The 20,924-nt window shown below is 43.8% G+C and overlaps 1 protein-coding gene across 1 annotated transcript in view; it reads right to left on the reverse strand.

The window, feature by feature from the left end:
* Positions 1 to 20,252, reverse strand: part of LOC115148585 (protein Aster-B) — a 113,992-nt gene extending 93,740 nt beyond the window's left edge. The window contains exons 1-2 of the mRNA XM_029690606.1: positions 19,917 to 20,252; positions 17,181 to 17,255 (exon numbers count right to left, since the gene is read on the reverse strand). Coding sequence (XP_029546466.1) covers positions 17,181 to 17,255; positions 19,917 to 20,209 — 368 coding nt within the window. The 5' untranslated portion in view covers positions 20,210 to 20,252. The remainder of the gene's footprint in view (positions 1 to 17,180; positions 17,256 to 19,916) is intronic.
* Positions 20,253 to 20,924: the final 672 nt, after the last annotated feature.

Raw genomic sequence — 20,924 nt, forward strand, 5'->3', positions numbered from 1 at the left:
GGTTGGCCCTGGGTTCCTCCTAATGCAAGACAATGCTAGACCTCATGTGGCTGGAGTGTGTCAGCAGTTCCTGCAAGAGGAAGGCATTGATGCTATGGACTGGCCCGCCCGTTCCCCAGACCTGAATCCAATTGAGCACATCTGGGACATCATGTCTCGCTCCATCCACCAACGCCACGTTGCACCACAGACTGTCCAGGAGTTGGCGGATGCTTTAGTCCAGGTCTGGGAGGAGATCCCTCAGGAAACCATCCACCACCTCATCAGGAGCATGCCCAGGCATTGTAGGGAGGTCATACAGGCACGTGGAGGCCACACACACACTACTGAGCCTCATTTTGACTTGTTTTAAGGACATTACATCAAAGTTGGATCAGCCTGTACTGTGGTTTTCCACTTTAATTTTGAGTGTGACTCCAAATCCAGACCTCCATGGGTTGATAAATTGGATTTCCATTGATTATTTTTGTGTGATTTTGTTGTCAGCACATTCAACTATGTAAAGAAAAAAGTATTTAATAAGATTATTTCATTCATTCAGATCTAGGATGTGTTATTTTAGTGTTCCCTTTATTGTTTTGAGCAGTGTACATTGTGAAGCATTTGCAAGTGCAACACAATAGGCTGGCAGGAACATTAAGCGCTCAGCATTTAAAACAACATTTAGTTGTATTAAATCCTTAAAGTCTATAAATTGCGTATATAGGCTATGACTTACTTAGAATTAAATAAAAATGAAATGAAACATGCCTTATTAGGCTCACTCTACAGTGCCTTTGAATTCACTTTGAGTTTGGCCAGAGTCTGTGGCTTCAGACTCATGCGATGGTGCCTGGAGGGCAGGCCAGCAGCGGAGAACACCCTCTCCACACATGCAGAGTCACTGGGGATGCTAAAAACCCTTGGGGCCACTTTTTCCAAGCGGGGCAGGGATGAGGAGTTGTCTTTTCAAAAGGTGATAACGTCCTCGTCTGTGTTTCTTCTCATACCTCGCCTTTCGTGTCAAGAGAGTAGCGCTGCTGCTGAATGAAGTAGGAGCCGAACATGCAAGGTATTTTGGCCACTTCGTTTTGCTCAGGGGCAGGGTTAGGTGCTGTTGGTACGGCAGTTGCGGCAGGCGCACTGATAGCCTCGGTTTCCTTCACAAGGAGGTTGCATATCTCTCCACCAGCTCATCCCTTATCACCCACTCAGTTTTAAACCTGGGGTCCAGGACGGTGGCTAGGATAAGATGTTTATCATTATAGTACCGCCTGTACCGAGTGGAGACGTTATCTGATAGTGTTTCTGCATAAGCAGCGATGTCTATGAGCTGAGACACGGTAGTCAATAGTTTCTTTATTTCCAACACGGCAGGGAGAATTATGCCCAGGTTTCACAACTCTTTCTGTATATTATCGGTGAGGTCAGCTAGTGGTGTCAGTACCTGCACCAGGAACTGTAGCCGACGCACTTCGTTTAGGGTGAGTTTTGCATCATCGGAGGTAGATTTAAATTTGTTTTGCCACAATGTGTCTCTTTCGAACATCTTCAACAAAAACGCAACCATGCGTAATTAGCTGTTTTATCTTGTCATGCAGGCAGTTGTGGGACGCACTCCCAATCTGCCACTTTCCTTTGTGTTCAGTGTACTCTTCCTAACACTTTTCACAAGTTTCCCCACTTTCTGAATCAGTCCACTAACCCCATAATGCATGTTAATGGAAACCTTTGTTGTGAGTTGAAGCATGTGAATTGGGCACAGTAAATGGAGATTTGATTTACCATTATGTCCACGTTTTTGGCTATATAGTCAATTTGGAACTATGAGAGCGCAGGTGGTGCCCCCTCCTCTGTGCCGGATGCCTCATCTTCCTCCTGTCCGTCATCATTGGTCTCCTCTAAACCAGGTAGGTTGAAGGCCTTGACCATGTTGCTTGCGCTGTTAGTCACCACTCGTTTTACTTGCCGCTGCACGTTCCAGTTCCTCAGGACACGTTCATATTTTTGGTAAAAGGCCTCTGCTGTATGGTGTCCTTGTATGTGCTCGGCGCTCAACAAAACCTTGCGACCTTTATACTTTCCATCAATGAAACTGGCGACAATCTCCAGGAAACTGTCCCCTTCTGCTAATCCAAATTTCAGTTGACACAACGAAACCATCACTTAGTCGCAATACTGTAGGTCTCTCAGCTTGGCATCCATTTCTTGCAGGACATAGGGCATGAGGGTGTCTCAGACCGTACTATAGCAAGGTGGTGTGTAGCCTGGTTGAGCTGCACTTGCAAAGTACCGCATCCCTTCCCATTCTCCCCTAGTTAGGGGCTCATAGTCCAAGTAAACCATTTTAAAGAAAGCCTCATCCAATTGCCCATTTCTCACTCGCAACACTTCTGGGGCTTTATGTGCAGAAGTTTGTTGCTGCTGCGTCTCTTTTTCTATAAACACAAATCAAAGCTTAATTACCCTAATGATAGCTTATCTTCAATTAGTACCTAAATAAGACTAGACAACGTCCCAGATATAGGCCTAACCTGATATGTATCCTACTTTACTATAGGCCGTAATCGGCGTGATAATGCATTGACATTTATTTTATTGTCATATGATCTCCACAAAACATGAATTATGATGGCCTTTCAATTATTCTAATATTAATAATAAACAGGGATAGATCATGGAACCAAATGTTGTTGTTTTTCTTCTATAGGTAGCCCCAAAGAACATCTAAAAAGATCTGATTTTGTAGTTTATAAATACTTCCCTACAATGAAACTTAGCTAACTACCCACCTTGCTCCTTTCTGTTACCTTGTGCACTTAGGAAACCATCATGCTTTCGGGATATGTGTCTCTTCAGATTCCACAATCGGTCTTTAGTTGTGGACATTACATCACCGCATTCCTCTCTTGCTCTTGGTTCTCCTCATCTTTGTAAGTCACCTTGATTTTGCACCTGTGTGTTTTATCAGTTTCTTTATTCAATATTTTGCAAACTCCTCGACAGCAGCTAAAGCAAGGACATATACCAGAACAAAAGTAGCCTACAAATGCATGCTGGGCCCATGAAGTGAGCACTACTGGAGCGAAATTGGAGCGGGCGAGAAGGCTGACTCTTCACCCTTTAGGAAACCCGCTCCACGCTCCAGGAAAATTGGGCAAGCTCTGCTCCTCGCTCCACTCCAGCTTCGCTCACATACTCTGACTCCAGTGTAGATTTGGCCTTGTGTTTTAGGTTATTGTCCTGCTGAAAGGTGAATTTGTCTCCCAGTGTCTGTTGGAAAGCATACTGAACCAGGATTTCCTCTAGGATTTTGCCAGTCCTTATAGCAGTATTTCGTTTCTTTTCATCCTAAAATGCTCCCTTGCCGATCACAAGCATACCCATAACATGATGCAGCCACCACCATGCTTGGAAATATGAAGAGTGGTGCTTAGTGATGGGTTGTGCTGGATTTTCCCCACACATAACGCTTTGTATTCAGGACAAAAAGTTAATTTCTTTGCCATATTTTTTTGCAGTAGCCACATTTTTTGCAGTATTACTTAAGTGCTTTGTTGCAAACAGGATGCATATTTTGCAATATTTTTTATTCTGTACAGGCTTCCTTCTTACTACTTTTAGGTTAGTATTGTGGAGTAACTACAATGTTGTTGATCCATCCTAAGTTTTCTCATATCACAACCATTAAACTCTGTAACTGTTTTAAAATGACCATGGTGAAAATCCCTGAGCAGTTTCCTTCTTCTCCTTCCTCTCAAATGACGCCTGTATCTTTGTAGGGACTGCGTGTATTGATTTTTTTCTTTATTTTTTACACCTACCAAATCAGTGCCCTTTTTTGCAAGGCATTGAAAAACATCCCTGGTCTTTGTGGTTGAATCTGTGCTTGAAATTCACTACTTGATTGAGGGAACTTACAGATAACTGTATGTGTGGGGTATAGAGATGGGGTAGTTATTCATGATAAACCACTATTATTGAACACAGAATGAGTTCATGCAACTTATTATTGGATTTGTTAAGCACATTTTTACTCCTGAATTTATTAGGATTTGCCATAACAAAGGGGCTGAATACTTATCAACACAAGACATTATAGCTTTACATTTTTTATTCATTCTAAAATGTTCCTACAAACTAAATTTCATTTTGACATTATGAGGTATTGTGTATAGATCACTGTCAAAATCTCAATTGAATACATTTTAAATTTAGGCTGTAATACAACAAAAGGGGTATGAATACTTTATGAAGGCACTGTAGTTAGCAACATTGACTGATGACTTGAATGTCCCCAAAAAATGTTCCACTGGTACCAAGGATGTATAAACTCCTATGAATACAATGTAGTCCTACCTGTAACAACTGATCCGTGTTACATTTAGCCCCAGTAACACTAAAGTGTTATTATTATCTTTAGACAGCAGTGAAGAGAGGGAAACGGAGAGCCCTAGGGGCGGACTTGTGAATCGAACCCCTGTCTTTTGGTGTGGTGTGTGGTCCGGACAGAACTGTTGTATGTCTTGCAAGGAGACTGTGCTAGCCAGCTTACAGTGCTGCTGTACATTTAGTGTAATTATAGTCCTGGATGTGGGTCTGTTTTTTTCCTATGTTGGTCTCTGGGGACGTGGCTGAGCTCACTGTCAGCCCAGTGCCCCCCCCCCCCCCACACACACACACAGCTATTTCTGCGCACACACAGCTTCCTGTGCTTTGAGCAGCACAGCAGGGAAACACACACAGTTTTGTACAAGCACACAAAATGTATTTTTGTGTCCCTATTTTTGCAAGGAAAGTCAAAAACACAAAACTACCATACTTGTATACACAGGTGTACACACACACACACACACACACACACACACACACACACACACACACACACACACACACACACACACACACACACACACACACACACACACACAAAGCCAGAGCTCACAGGGCCAGGCACCAGAGTGCCTCACACTGACCCTCCTTCCCCTCTATCACCTTATTTGGTATTTTTAGCCACATGCTGCTTGATACCGGTCATCCAATGAGTAGGCGGCGTGAGGGGTCAGGTGACAGGCGTGCCTGTCAGGCTCGGTTAGCATACGAAGCCGGGCCGCTAGGCTGTGGTGCTAATCCCTTAGCCTAGCATCTGCTCTTCTACAATCTGTACTGGGCCTCCCATAGAAAGGTCGTCACTTCTACAGGGTGAAGTTTCCCTTAGGTACAGATCTAGGATCAGCCACCGCCAATCAGCCTCCGCTAACCTAAACCATTAGTTAGGGAAATACAAAACTGACCCAAGGTCAGCATCTAGGGGAAACGCCACCCTACTCCGGTTGTCACTACTCAGCACAGCACACAGTTTTTCTCACGACACCACTAACACAAGAAAGTGAAGCCACCAAGACATTAGTAATTCTGGAAGACTATAATTAGCATCCTAATTATACGCTATCTAGCACCTTCATCTCAATGAGCACATCAAAGTCAGGGGAGGAGAGGCTGAAGAAGAGGCTGAGGGAAGTAGTGTGAGATGGAGAGAGGAGTTAAGCGAAAGACAGGAAAAGAAAGTGATCGGCCAGCATGAGAAAGAGAGAAACGTGAACAGTTGGCCAGAGCTTTAACTCCTTCTCCTTGTAAAACTCTTAGCTTTTTTGCCTGTATGTGCTATGAGCACACCTATGTGTGTTGTGTAGGTACATTGCCTTCGGAAAGTATTAAGACCCCTTGACCCCTTGACATTACAGCCTTATTCTCAAATTGATTAAATTGTTTTTTCCCCTCATCAATCTACACACCATACTCCATAATGACAAATAAAAAACAGTTATTTTGAAATGTTTGCTAATTTGTTAAAAAAAAGGAGAAATATTACATTTACATAAGTATTCAGACCCTTTACTCAGTACTTTGTTGAAGCACCTTTGGCAGTGATTACAGCATCAAGTCTTCTTTGGTATGACGCTACAAGCTTGGCACACCTGTATTTGGGGAGTTTCTCCCATTCTTGGTCAACTCCCTGACTAAGGCCCTTCTCCCCCAATTGCTCACTTTGGCCAGGCGGCCAGCTCTAGGAATAGTCTTGGTGGTTCCAAACGTCTTCCATTTAAGAATGATGGAGGCCATTGTGTTCTTGGAGACCTTCAATGCTGCCGAAATGTTTTGGTACCCTTCCCCAGATCTGTGCCTAGACATGATCCTGTATCGGCACTCTACGGACAACTCCTTCGACCTCATGGCTTGGTTTTTGCTCTGACATGTACTTTCAACTGTGGGACCTTATATAGACAGGTGTGTGCCTTTCCAAATGATGTCCAATCAATTGAATTTACCACAGGTGGACTCCAATCAGGTTGTAGAAACATCCCAAGGATGATCAATGGAAACAGGATGCACCTGAGCTCAATTTCGATTCTCATAGCAAAGGGTCTGAATACTTATATCAATAAGGTATTTCTGTTTTGTATTTTTAATAAATGTGCAAAAATTGCTAAAAACCTGTTTCACTTCATCATTATGGGGTATTGTGTGTAGATTGCTACAGCACTGCACCCCCCACAGCTACTCGCCCAAGCCTCCCCCATTTCTCCTTCTCCCAAATCCATTCAGCTGATGTTCTGAAAGAGCTGCAAAATCTGGACCCCTACAAATCAGCTGGGCTTGACAATCTGGATTCTTTCTTTCTAAAATTATCTGCCGAAATTATTGCAACCCCTATTACTAGCCTGTTCAACCTCTCTTTCGTGTCGTCTGAGATTCCCATAGATTGGAAAGCAGCTGCTGTCATCCCCCTCTTCAAAGGAGGTGACACTCTTGACCCAAATTGCTACAGACCTATATCCATCCTACCCTGCCTTTCTAAGGTCTTCGAAAGCCAAGTCAACAAACAGATTACCGACTATTTTGAATCCCACCGCACCCTCTCCGCTATGCAATCTGGTTTCAGAGCTGGTCATGGGTGCACCTCAGCCACGCTCAAGGTCCTAAACGACATCGTAACCGCCATCGATAAGAAACATTACTGTGCTGCCGTATTCATTGACCTGGCCAAAGCTTTTGACTCTGTTAATCACCACATCCTCATCGGCAGACTTAGTAGCCTTGGTTTCTCAAACGATTGCGTCGCCTGGTTCACCAACTACTTCTCTGACAGAGTTCAGTGTGTCAAATCGGAGGGCCTACTGTCTGGACCTCTGGCAGTCTCTATGGGGGTACCACAGGGTTCAATTCTTGGGCCAACTCTTTTCTCTGTATACATAAATGATGTCGCTCTTGCTGCTGGTGAATCTCTGATCCACCTCTACGCAGACGACACCATTCTGTATACTTCTGGCCCTTCTTTGGACACTGTGTTAACAACCCTCCAGACGAGCTTCAATGCCATTCAACTCTCCTTCCGTGGTCTCCAACTGCTCTTAAATACAAGTAAAACTAAATGCATGCTCTTCAACCGATCGCTGCCTGCACCTGCCCGCCCATCCAGCATAACTTCTCTGGACGGTTCTAACTTAGAATTTGTGGACAACTACAAATACCTAGGTGTCTGGTTAGACTGTAAACTCTCCTTCCAGACTCACATCAATCATCTCCAATCCAAAGTGAAATCTAGAATTGGCTTCCTATTTCGCGACAAAGCATCCTTCACTCATGCTGCCAAACATACCCTCGTAAAACTGACCATCCTACCAATCCTCGACTTCGGCGATGTCATTTACAAAATAGCCTCCAATACCCTACTCAACAAGCTGGATGCAGTCTATCACAGTGCCATCCGTTTTGTCACCAAAGCCCCATATACAACCCACCACTGCGACCTGTATGCTCTCATTGGCTGGCCTTCACTTCATAATCGTCGCCAAACACATTGGCTCCAGGTCATCTACAAGACCCTGCTAGGTAAAGTCCCCCCTTATCTCCGCTCACTGGTCACCATAGCAGCACCCACCTGTAGCACGCGCTCCAGCAGGTATATCCCCTAAAGCCAACTCCTCCTTTGGTCGTCTCTCCTTCCAGTTCTCAGCTGCCAATGACTGGAACGAACTACAAAAATCTCTAAAACTGGAAACACTTATCTCCCTCACTAGCTTTAAGCACCAGCTGTCAGATCAGCTCACAGATCTCTGCACCTGTACATAGCCCATCTTTAATTGAGCCCAAACTACTACCTTTTCCCCTACTGTATTTATTTATTTAATTTATTTTTTGCTCCTTTGCACCATATTATTTATATTTTAACTTTTAACTTTCTTCAAACTACAAATCTACCATTCCAGTGTTTTTCTTGCCATACTTTATTTACTCTGCCACCATGGCATTTTTTTGCCTTTACCTCCATTATCTCACATCATTTGCTCACATTGTATATAGTCTTATTTTTTTTTCTTCTACTGCATCATTGATTGTATGTTGTTTTACTCCATGTGTAACTCTGTGTTTTTGTATGTTGTCGAACTGCTTTGCTTTATCTTGGCCAGGTCGCAATTGTAAATGAGAACTTGTTCTCAACTTGCCTACCTGGTTAAATAAAGGTGAAATAAAAAATAAAAAAAAATGCTGAGGATTTTTGTTTATTTCATCCATTTTAGAATAAGGCTGTAACGTAACATAATGGAAAAAGTCAAGGGGTCTGAATACTTTCCAAAGGCACTGTATGTGTGTGCGTATCTCTCTCTGTGTGTGTGTGTGTGTGTGTGTGTGTGTGTGTGTGTGTGTGTGTGTGTGTGTGTGTGTGTGTGTGGAGGGATTCAGATCACCCTGGTCTGCTGCATTCTGCAGTAGGGTGGTGATGAATCATCAGACATGGTAATACGACACCGCACTGCTGCTGCATCCCTGAAGCACCCTCTACCTCCTCAGAGCCTCCAAACAACACTCTGACCTCTGAACAGAGAGCCGTGAACAGACACACACAGACATGCACACACACACACACACGTTTGCAAACATGCTCTTGCTCTCTCTCAAACACACACGAGACACAGAGACACACACTTATGCAATCTCTCTCACAAGCACTCACACGCACTCACACACACACATTCCAGCCTTGTGTAGGTCTACAATCTTGTCCCTGACATCCTTGGAGAGCTCTTTGGTCTTGTCCATGGTGGAGAGTTTGGAATCTGATTGATTGATTGCTTCTGTGGACAGGTGTCTTTTTTACAGGTAACAAGCTGCGGTTAGGAGCACTCCCCCCTTTCCTTCCACTCTTCTCCCCTCTCTCTGCTATCTCTCTAAGCGACTTCCTTTCATTGGGTCTCACTCTTGTTTGTCCCATGCGGTTTACCTCTCAGGCTTTTACTGCTCTTCCCTACAATGGACAATACAGTTCCATTCTATTCTATTCTGCACAGATCACAAAAGCCAGAATAGGTGAAAGCAATCGGGAACGCCTTCTGCTCTTACCTGTTTCATTTTTTAACAATCAGGGCAGATGAAGGAAAGGAGAGGAGGAGGATGCTACTTTATAGACTATTGAGATGCACCTTGTGTAGCATGTGTACTGTGACCAACTCCTATTCCTGTGATTACGTATTTATGTGTGAGACAGTCTGGCCCAGAAGAGGGCGCCAAAGACCAGGGTGTCTCCTTTCATCTGTCCCTCTCTCCTCCTGAGCATCTAGGGTTAGGGTTATGTTGTCCCTAGACACTAATCTTGGGTCAGTTTAGCTTTTTCCCTACTAATGATTAAGGTTAGGATTGGGGGAGGGGAGGCTGATCTGTAATTACAGGAAACCTCACCTCGGAGCTCTATCTCTCCTTCTGAGGCCTGATGACTGACACGTAAGGTCAAAGGGTCATAGGTCAGGGTTTGTTGGCAGGGGCTGTATAGGGTTCAGTCAGATGTTCTGTTGTGTTGGGGAGTCTCTTGAGCACTTCAGAGTCGATCCAGGGATGCATGATTATAAGACTGTTTGAGGAGACTAACAATAATATATATATCCCATGCGGTTTACCTCTCAGGCTTTACTGCTCTTCCCTACAATGGACAATACAGTTCCATTCTATTCTATTCTGCACAGATCACAAAAGCCAGAATAGGTGAAAGCAATTGGGAACGCCTTCTGCTCTTACCTGTTACATTTGTGAGCTGTGAGCTGTCAGAGCAGCTCACAGATTACTGCACCTGTACATAGCCCATCTGTAATTTAGCCCAAACAACTACTCCTTCCCCTACTGTATTTATTTATTTTGCTCCTTTGCACCCCATTATTTCTATTTCTACTTTGCACTTTCTTCCACTGCAAATCTACCATTCCAGTGTTATACTTGCTATATTGTATTTACTTTGCCACCATGGCCTTTTTTGCCTTTACCTCCCTTATCTCACCTCATTTGCTCACTTTGTATATAGACTTATTTTTCTACTGTATTATTGACTGTATGTTTGTTTTACTCCATGTGTAGCTCTGTGTTGTTGTATGTGTCAAACTGCTTTGCTTTATCTTGGCCAGGTCGCAATTGTAAATGAGAACTTGTTCTCAACTTGCCTACCTGGTTAAATAAAGGTGAAATAAAATGAAATAAATGAAAAATGTAACAATCAGGGCAGATGAAGGAAAGGAGAGGAGGAGGATGCTACTTTATAGACTATTGCGATGCACCTTGTGAAGCATGTGTACTGTGACCAGCTCCTATTCCTTTGATTGTAGTACACAAGGCCACAGATAACCTTAATACAACACACACACAGACAGACATACAGGAAGGTGGGCTCGCATGCTCTAGAATTGTAATAAAATATTACTTAAACTTTGAATAACCATTCTGGTGCTTCCACTATGAACACTCTCTCTCTGACGAGCACGGCTCTGCCTATCAACAAGACTGTGTTCAAACACTCACAAACATGTACGTTTAGGTCATCCAAGGTGAAACAGCACCTGGACATTACAAAACACCAGAAACAGCCAGCTCGACAAATTCAAAAGGCTGAATACTCCTCACCCAATAAGAGGTAGTTTGTCCGGCAGCTAAAACAATGGTGTTTTCACCACCTTGGAGCAGAAGCCATGATTCAGCAACAATCTTTTAGCACATTCTCAGCACAAAAAAAAAAAACGGGGATTTTTTTTTACTAAAGTGTCAAACCTGTAAGAAAGCAAAATGACATGTTTTAGAGTTATAAAAAAAAACGCTTGTTTTTGAGGGGTGAATACTCATTCTGATATCATGGCACTCAATTCATAATTCAAAGGACAGCACCACTCAACACATTCATTCGTCCAGTTGTATTCAAGACATTTAGCAGATGCTTTTACTTAAAGCGACTTACCGTCATGAGTGCACCATTTTTTTCCCCAACGAATGGGTGGTCCCAGGAATCAAACCCACTATCCTGGCGATGCAAGAGCCATGCTCTACCAACTGAGTTACAGAGGATACCACGGCAATCGAATGTAAATAAATAGGGCTCTGACTATACCAGTATCGCAACATTGTTTCCATGGCGAAAATTTTAACACGAAGCAGAACAAACTCTTTGGTCCTTAAAAAAACGTCTATATGTAAAATATTGTGTGCTAGAGCTTGGAAAATAAATACATGTGACTCTGGATGACAACAGAATGATGTTTTGGTTTCCAACATTTGGGCTGTTTTCCTTCGTGTTTTGTTTCCTTGCCACGATACTAATGAGTATCGCGATACTGGTATCTTTCCCGGCCCTATAAATAAACCGTGACTGACATATCCAAATGACCTGGTAAAGACCCTTACCAAGGTGCATAATCATTAAGTACACACAACACATATACAACAATAACACAACAACCATGAGCTAATATGAACCTGCTCATTCAAATCCAAACATCTTTGTAGTCTCTGTCCACACCTTGTGGTACTGTACGCCTAAGTAGTAAAACCACAAATCAATAAAAACACACAATACCAGCACACGTCTTTGTGTTAACTATCGTTCATGGCTCAACAACAACTCAACAACTTGTATTCACCTCATCAAGAACAATTTTTGATAAAACAGAAAATAGTACATTGCACTCAGCATCATTTCAACAGCTTTCTCTGAACAAACACCATAACAGGTCTAAGCCTCAGAACAGTCCAGTAAAGTGAGTGAGTTGTTCTGTGCCGCAAATCAGTATTCATCAACCTCGGTCCTGGGAACCCACCCGACTGCACATTTTTGTACCAGCCCAGCGCTTAACCCGCTGGATTCAACTCATCCACTGACCATCAAGCCCTCGATTAGTTGATTCCGCTTGGTTAATGCTGGGCTGGGATAAAAATGTGCAAGTCCTGTGGGTCCCTTAGCAGAAAGAAAGATAGAGACAGAGAGACAGAGCGAGAGATGGGGGGGTGCTACTCACTTGACCCTGCGGAAGGCCAGTTTCCTCCTCAGTGAACCCCCCCAGCCCTGCCTGACCCCAAGGCCACAGAAGATCTGACTACTTAGCGAGCCACTCTGGACCATGGTGACTGTCCTCCTACCCCCCAGAGCGGTCACTCCTGGTCAAAGGAGCCCCCGCCCAAAACCGGAAGTCTGGTGGTGCCGACACAGGGGGGTCCAGAACATGAGCCAGGTTTTGATCTAATAAAGCTGCATCCCTCAGGCTATCTTATGTCTTTTTTTCTCTCCAGATTCTAAAAAGCATCCGAATCTCTTTCAAGAACTCACTATCTCACACACACTCCCTTAGTACCCCACTACCGCTATCCCGCTTTCATTCCCTCTCTCAATTTCCCTCTCACACAAACACTCTCTCAGCTCCTCTCGCTCTCTCTCGCTCTCTCTCTGCCCTCTCCTAAGATGACCCACTTCCTGAGTCTCTCCGTCTTCTGCCTCTCTCCACCTGCTCTGCTTAGCGCTGCTGGCGTATAGTACCCTGTACCTGTATACCAGGCTGTAGCTATAGCCCACTGTGCAGTGTGGATGATTCTCCCCATGGGAACGGCCTGCCTGCCTAGAGAATCACCACATAATTAATGAGCTGTCCACCAGGGAGGGGGAGCGGAGGGAGAAGGGGAGCTGGGGAGTTAACCATGAGGGAGTGTGTGCAGTGCTCAATGTCCCCCCATAGGGCAGTTCCTGCAGGTGTTACGTAATGCAGGGGGTTGGGTGTGTGTGTGTGTGTCAGTGGAGGCTCCTCAGAGGAGGAAGGGGAGGCCCAATCCCACTCAGTGAATTTAATAAAAATAAAAATAGTGAAACATTCAAAACGTTATCCTTTTTAGATAAAACTATACTAAATATATTCACGTCAACAAATAACGGATTAAAACACACTGTTTCGCAATGAAGGTCTACAGTAGCCTCAGCAGCATTCTGTAGAGTAGCACCATGGTGTAGGCAGAGGACAGTTAGCTTTTATCCTCCTCTTGGTACATTGACTTCCAAACAAAACCTAGGAGGCTCATGGTTCTCACCCCCTTCCATAGACTTACACAGTAATTATGACAACTTCCGGAGGAAGCCCTCCAAACTTAGAGCTCTTGCAGTATGAACGGACATGATTTCTGAGAATTCCTCTAGAAATGAAAGCATCAGTTACAGCTAGCTAGCGCTGCAGTGTATAAAGTGTGGTGAGTAGTTGACTCAAAGAGAAAGACAATAGTTGAACAGTTTTGAACAAATTAACTTCTTCAAAAATTAAGGAGAAGCAGCAGAGAGCGAGAGCTAGCTATATTTCGTAGTATTTTTTTCTTCTTCTTAGTTTACCTTTCACCTACTTAGCTAATGCAGCAGAGAGGAATGCTAGCTGGCTAAGGATATCCAACACTGCAACTCTTCCAAGTCAAGGTAAGCTTTCGGTTTTATACATTTATTGCCACTGGGGCCCGCCGCTGTAACTGCTAAACTGCTTGCTGTACACCGTACTGCTTGATTGTACACATGGACTGGATTGTTGTTTTACTAACACGTTAGTTCTAGTTTGTTGACTATAAAGTTCATCTGATGACAACGATGTAGGCTGTGTAGCGGTTAACAGTCATGGTATGAAGGTTTGTCTTGGAGAGGTTTTTGCACCTGGTCAGAGACAGTTGTTGTGTTGTGCACTATAGTCCACAATCGAAGGGAAAAGGTGAGAGGAGGAGAGCGCGTAGATATGAGAAGGAATTATTGAGCAAAGTGATGCTGGTAGCCTAGCTCTCTGACTCGTGACGTTGCTGAATGTAAAGTGCTACATTTCTACGTAGCAGGGTCTACCCCACAAGGGCGCCATGCGCAGTTGATACCCATAGCCGCTGCTGTGGCTGTCGGCTCCATAAAATATTGCCATAAAATAATCTCAAATGTATTAGGTGGAAAAGTACACATTTCCTGACTCAAAACCGATAGTACTTCTGACAAAAATAGCTAATTTAGCTGTGCGCTTTCAATAAAACAAATTTATCCACACTTTGTGTATTCCTGATTCATGAGTTCACTGGCAACAGAGCAGAGCAAGGCCTGCATCCAGCGACGTCACGAGTCACATGACCCGTGACACATGACCCGTGACACCAACCGCTACAGGTGTTTTGTTGTTGATAAAATGACATACTGTATGACCCAGTGTGAGTAAAATAAGCATCCTGAGAGATTGGACTATTTCATTAAATTAGACGCTAGGCAATGAGTCGTTAGGAACCTAGACTGTTTTTCCCTACAGTGAGAGTCAAGGTCTAGGGTGAAGTTCCTCCTAAATGCTGATCTTGTGTCAGTTTTGCATTTCCATCCACATGGATGGGGCTGTAGTGGAGCGGGTCGAGAGCTTCAAGTTCCTCAATGTCCACATCACTAAGGAATTAACATGGTCCACACACACCCACACAGTTGTGAAGAGGACACAACATGGGCAAGGGCCCTGAGATCCTCAAAAGAGTTATACAGCTGCAACATTGAGAGCATGGCTTCATCACCACTTGGTACGACAACTGCAAGGCACCCGACCGCAAGGCGCTACATAGGGTGTTGAGTACGGCCCAGTACATCACGGTCTGAGGCACTGCATCGCAGTGCTAGAAGCATCACTACAGACCCGGGTTCGAATACAAAAAATACGTATTCATCAGCGAAATATTCACCATCCAGTCAAATTCATCTCTTGAGCAGTATAAAAATTTAAAAAAATGTCAGAAAATATGTATAAAAAAATAAAAAAACATTGAAATACCAAATGTATTTGAACTGAGGTCTGAAGATATCTGAGATGAGTATGTGAGTAACAAGACTCAGCCCAAATACCATTTTACAACATAACAGACAGGTGCACAGCCAGCACAAAGATATATATTTTTTCTTAGCTCCGTGAGCATTAAATTAGGTCACACCCAAGAACACACACACACTCACTTACTCACTCACTCACTCACTCACTCTCGGGGGTGACTGTGAAAAACACCTTCAAGGGGGATGCTAGTCTAGCAAGACCACATTTGCATCGTTATAAATCATTAATGTGATAGTTAGCTGTACCTCCACACCAGAGAAGGAGCCTCAAGGTTACGTGACCATAAATAAATGCATCAGTGTGCCAGGCGGTCTGTTAGTGAGCTGGCCAGTGCTGATAAAAGATGGGTATCTAGCCTCAGTGAGCCACTGAGTGATACCAATGATGTATAAAAACCCTGGATGGCTGATGCTATGTATTGGCCAATGAGAGGCTTTGATGCCACTAGTAGGCCATATTGGCACTTCCCAGAATGTGCAGTCCTCCATAGGAATGAATGGAATTCTATAGTATTTCAATAAAATGTTTCAAAGACAAAATTACATGTATTGAAGTATGTTTTTGTTGTAGTGGGGACCATAACATCAGTACTTTCAAAAAATTATACTTTAAGGAAAATGTTTGTATATATTTGTTTTGTTTTTTATTTAGCTCCCATAATATAATTTAAAAGTATGCATTAAGGTGTCTATAATATAATAAAAGTGACAAAAACAAATGTAGACATTAATAAATGCATTTCTATAACTTCCAAAATATTTTTTACAAAGTTGGGGGAGTGCCAAGATGGAGGCAAAGTGGCTTCAAACATCTAGTGTATATATCAATTATTTAGTGATACCTGTCTGGTTGGATATAGTGGAGACTGGTTGGGTTTAATGAGAAAAGGGATAAGAGGAGAAATAATTCAAGGAGCTTCATTGAAAATGTATCTGTGTTGGTGTTTCTAGGTAATTTGACGTCTATTGTCTACTATACTGTTACACTGGCACACTGTGATGCTGACGGGCACAGTGGCCAAAATGACCTGAGGAGTGGATGTGTATTTACAGTGGGTGGAACCTTTGATGTTCTTCCGACCGGAGTTGAATGGAATGAGCTCGCAGGCACCCCCCTCAGGGGGCTGCTGGGGCGTGTGCTACGCCTTTTTGTGAGAGGCCATACCATTTCAAATTCAAGCTTGCTACACCTGCAAGCTCGCAGAGGAGATGTTAAGCCATTATATGCCATCCATTGACGTAAATTAATAGTGTGTTCTTGCCACAGATGGTGCTAAGAGTAAATGCAATTCTTGAGAAAACATCTGATATAGATTTTTTGGGGGGGTGAAAGATGCTTTGCCATTTCAAAGTCCTGCATCAGCATCAGCTAGGTGGTATTCCCTAGGCAGGAAACTGATGTATACAGTCTGAAATGGAGTGGTACTATTCCAAATTATGTCAATAATATACTCTCATTTTAGTTTTCTTTTGAATCTTAACTAAAAGTGAGAGAGAGAAGGAGCCATTTTGATGAAAAAACGGGCATGTTTCACAGCTACTTAACACCTCCCGTTTAAAATTGAGCATTTAACACCCCTCTTTAAAACAGCCCCCCTCTCCCACTTTCCCCCCCTGTTCTCGTTCTCTCTCCCTCCCTCATCACTTTATCTTCCCTTCTCCATTTCTCTCACACACATCCCCTCTCTCTCTCCTTGACTCTAACCCTGTGTAGTAGACCTCCATTGAGGGTTTTGGTTAGGAACTGCCCTCTAGTGGAATTATCACCTCACACATCATCCTCACCACATCTCTTTGCACGCTAGCAAGTTGTGTTAAATTGGCTGACAGGCGATACATGTAAAACATAGTGTCTTCCAAAAGTCTTTATGAGCAACACATGGACATTGTATTTGCTTTATCATAGCACACATTCACCTAGCTGCCCACAAGCATGCATGTTAACACACATATGCATGCACACAGTATGCAGTTACACATACAGTACATGTACATGCACACACACACACACACACACACAGGTGTTACCCACCTCTCCTCCCGACTGTGAGGGGTCAAGAAGCGAGCGGAGTCCTCCTCGTGGCTGCTGTGTAGGCTGCTCTCCCTGCTGGGAAAACACAGCACAGAGATACAGTGTTAAGAGTGTAATATGTGTTATTTAACACAGACACAGGCAGAGATCTGTCTGTTTGTGTGTGTGTGTGCGCGCGTGTGAGGGTGTGTGACAACTAGAAAAGTTCAGAGTTAAATGAAATGTAACAACTCAACAGAAAGAGCTATGGATGCAAAGACTGACCATCTATGAGGTCAAAATATACAAGATCCAAGCATTGCTTACAAATGCCACATCAGGATAGCGGGTTTGAGCCAATATTAGCCAATGTGAATGCAATGTGAGGGTAAATATGTTATGGTTAGGTTAGGAGTTGTTCCTGAATGTGACCTGACTAGGAAAGACTCCGGTCCCTAGTCATAGTAGCCAATTGCTAGGGGTCGAGTGGCTAGTTGTTCAGGTCAAGTGAGAAAGAAAAAAAAACTGTTGGCCCTATGAAGCCTAATCCTGGATTAAAAAGTATATCCATTGAACATTTTCTAGTCTAGAACTAGTATTAAATCCGGGAAACCGGGAAACCGGCATGTAGAGACATATCCTGTACCTCTGGTCGTCTAGTCACTTTAAGCTATCATTTGTTCTATTGAAAGTATTTCCATGCATTGTTGCCAGTGTTCAGGCAGCAACATTTATGTAAAAACAGTGGGGATATTTTCTGTCAAAGAGGCATCCAGACAAAGTCAACAACAACGGCAACTACAACAGCAAAAGACAAGCCTCCATTGGTCGGATAGGCCTCTTCACATAACCAAGAGTGCCACAACTGCAATGCGCCTTACATGTACCACACAAAAAGAGTGTGACAGAAAAGTGGCACATCTCATAGCAAATAATATACCTTCAGAGCAGCCTGTCGGTTTCTGCGATAGCCAACTTGGCATGACTTGCCATGACTACAATAAGGCGTGGGTGCATAAATCTGCCATCCAGGCTATGTGTCAGAGCACTGGAAACTAAAGGCTGACTGGGCTACATAAGCAGCAGTACTGTTTTATATTAGGCAAATCAGAGCTGTGTTTCAAATGGTACCCCATTCCCTATATAGTGTACTACTTTTGACCACAGCCCATATGGGGGCTACAAAAGTAGTATACTATATAGGGAATAGGGTGCCATTTGGGACGTAGCCCAGGTCTTCAGAAAGCAGTGTTGGTTATGAATATTTCATATAGCCCTGTGGACTCCTTCCAGCTGTCCCCTGGCACTTCTACATGGGCTATGTCCCAAATGGCCCCCTGTTGCTTATATAGTGCACTACCTTTGACCAAAGCCCTATGGACCCTGGTCAAAAGTAGTGCATTACATGGGTGCCATTTGGGACGCAGCCATTACCTTTAGCTCTCAGTTGTAAGGCTGAACATGTCAATGGGACAACGATCAACTCCAGAACTATCCACAGTAATAAGCATGGATTGTAGTTCTCACTTTGTCTCTTGGAATGGCTGTAGTATGCAATCAGAGATCAGTTTCACCTAATCTCTTGTGACAGCCTTAACAAAATTTAGTAGCTGATTTGGTCAGTCATTAAAGTAGAACCAATGCTACAAGTGGTAGAAATCTCCCATCCTTTAAAGTAGTGAAGAGCCAGGCACTTTCAACTTCGATGCAGTTAGTACAGACACCAGGCAACTCCAGGCAATTAACATTATATTATGCTAATAAAATACGAAGGCCAAAACTTCAAATTCCAATAGTGAACATAAACCCCCATTTAAAAACAATACAAACCATTTATTTCCCAAACAATGTATTATTGCATTCCAGTGCTGTGCATATCATCCAAATTCACTGAAGACCAAACTCTGGCAGCAATGGCATTTGAATGTATTAAACATTTGTATCCATTATTCTTAAGCGCACTCCTCCATTTCCTGCTGTTTGATGATGCATACTGTATCACGGGCCTGGTTTAATTTATAATGCAATTCATACTCAGCACTGTTTCTTATGTATCATTTCAAGGTGCCTTTTTAGTCAAGGTAAGCTTGGGGGTGAAAATAACCTGTTTACAGAACATGTATATTATCAGACTCGGACATCAACAGCTGGTATATATGAGAAACACAAAGTTTCAATAAACAAATAGGGTCCCATTGAGGACCTGAACCACTAAGTGCAGTTTTTTTCGTGTCACTAATCACTATTAGGGGCTTGTTCAAGTGAAAAAGTGAAAAAGTGGTAGAAATCAACAAACCACATCCCTTGATAGAAGTAGGAAGGTGTCATTTTTTTCACAGGAGGAATATTATACACAAAGACAAAGAAAAACAAACTAGATTCCAGCTCTCCACTACAGACCAGGGCCTGAATTCATAAGGCGTCAAGATCAGTAGGAGTGCTGATCTAGGATCAGTTTTTAGATCACAATCAATACAATTAAATGGACATGAGGCACCTGATCCTAGATCAGCACTCCTAGTATAATCATAATTACTGTTCTGTTTAATGGTTCTGATGATTACATTTCTACATGGTTCCAACTACACTTTGATGCATAAGGGTGCCTTAAGTTGGCCCAACTTTATATCTAACACTTAATGGGTAACCCACTGTGTATTTTACATTATACACTGTTTTGCGTTTTCCACACCAATGGTTAAGATTAGGATTGGGAAGGGGAAGCACATCATAGATCTGTACCTAGGGGAAACTTACCTGCTCTCACTGTCGTGATCCTTCTTCTCGCGCACATTCAGCCAGCGGTGCAGCAGGAAGCGCTTGCGTCGCGGCGAAGCGCTGGGTGTGGAACAGTTGGACCAGGTGGCTGCCGCCTCCTCGTCGCTGGACGGTGTAATCTCGATGGACGGCAGCTGTAAATACTCCATGCCCCCTGAGAAGGAGTGCGACCCCTGGCCCTTACTCATGACCTCTGACCTCATAGTGGCAGTCGCTGCAGACACACCCGGGGTCACGCTGCTCTCGCTCTGCACATTCTTCATGCGCCGCATCTTGAAGCGCTTGCGGCGGAGGGACGGAGTGGCAGAACTGGAGAGGGCGGAAGAGTCACCACCCGCAATGGGTACCTTTCCCCCGGCGGAGGCTTCCGATCCTGGGTCTCCATCCGGGGTCTGCCAGTCCCCCGGGGCCTGCACCTGGAAGGAGGGGAGCCGGAGGGTCTCGGTCATGATCTTCTGTCCCACCGACAACTGGCTCATATAGGAATGACAGCAGCCGAGGCGGACACCTCTATCCAGGGAGGATGAGAGAGAGGGAGGGAATGGGTGCCTGGCAGGGTGCTTCCTGGACTGCACTAATGTAGGTGGAGAGAGCCTCTCTCACTGTTTTGTCCAGAGTGATAGTGAGTATACAGTATCAGTATAGCATCTTCTTGTGTCATTACCCTTCCCGGTAACTATGCTCTGTGGATTGAGGTCTTGTGCATTTCTGGTCCAGCTGCCACAGCGTGTTCTTAGCCCAATTAGATGAGTTCTCTTCAGCGCCCCCTGGCTCTAGTCCCTGGTATCACAGCCATGGCCTAGAGGTCAGAGTAAAGTGAAAGGGTGCTGTATGCTAAGTATAGTTTAGCCGCATGCATGCAAGTATTCACAGCTCCCATTCACAATTATACACTCAGATAAACTAAAGGATGCAGATACGCACATGCACACGCACAGGGAGCACAGGACTTCGTTATTAGGATTTGTTTCCTCTCGTTCCCAGCAG

The sequence above is a fragment of the Salmo trutta genome, chromosome 15 (assembly GCF_901001165.1).
Source record: "Salmo trutta chromosome 15, fSalTru1.1, whole genome shotgun sequence".
NCBI lineage: Eukaryota > Metazoa > Chordata > Actinopteri > Salmoniformes > Salmonidae > Salmo > Salmo trutta.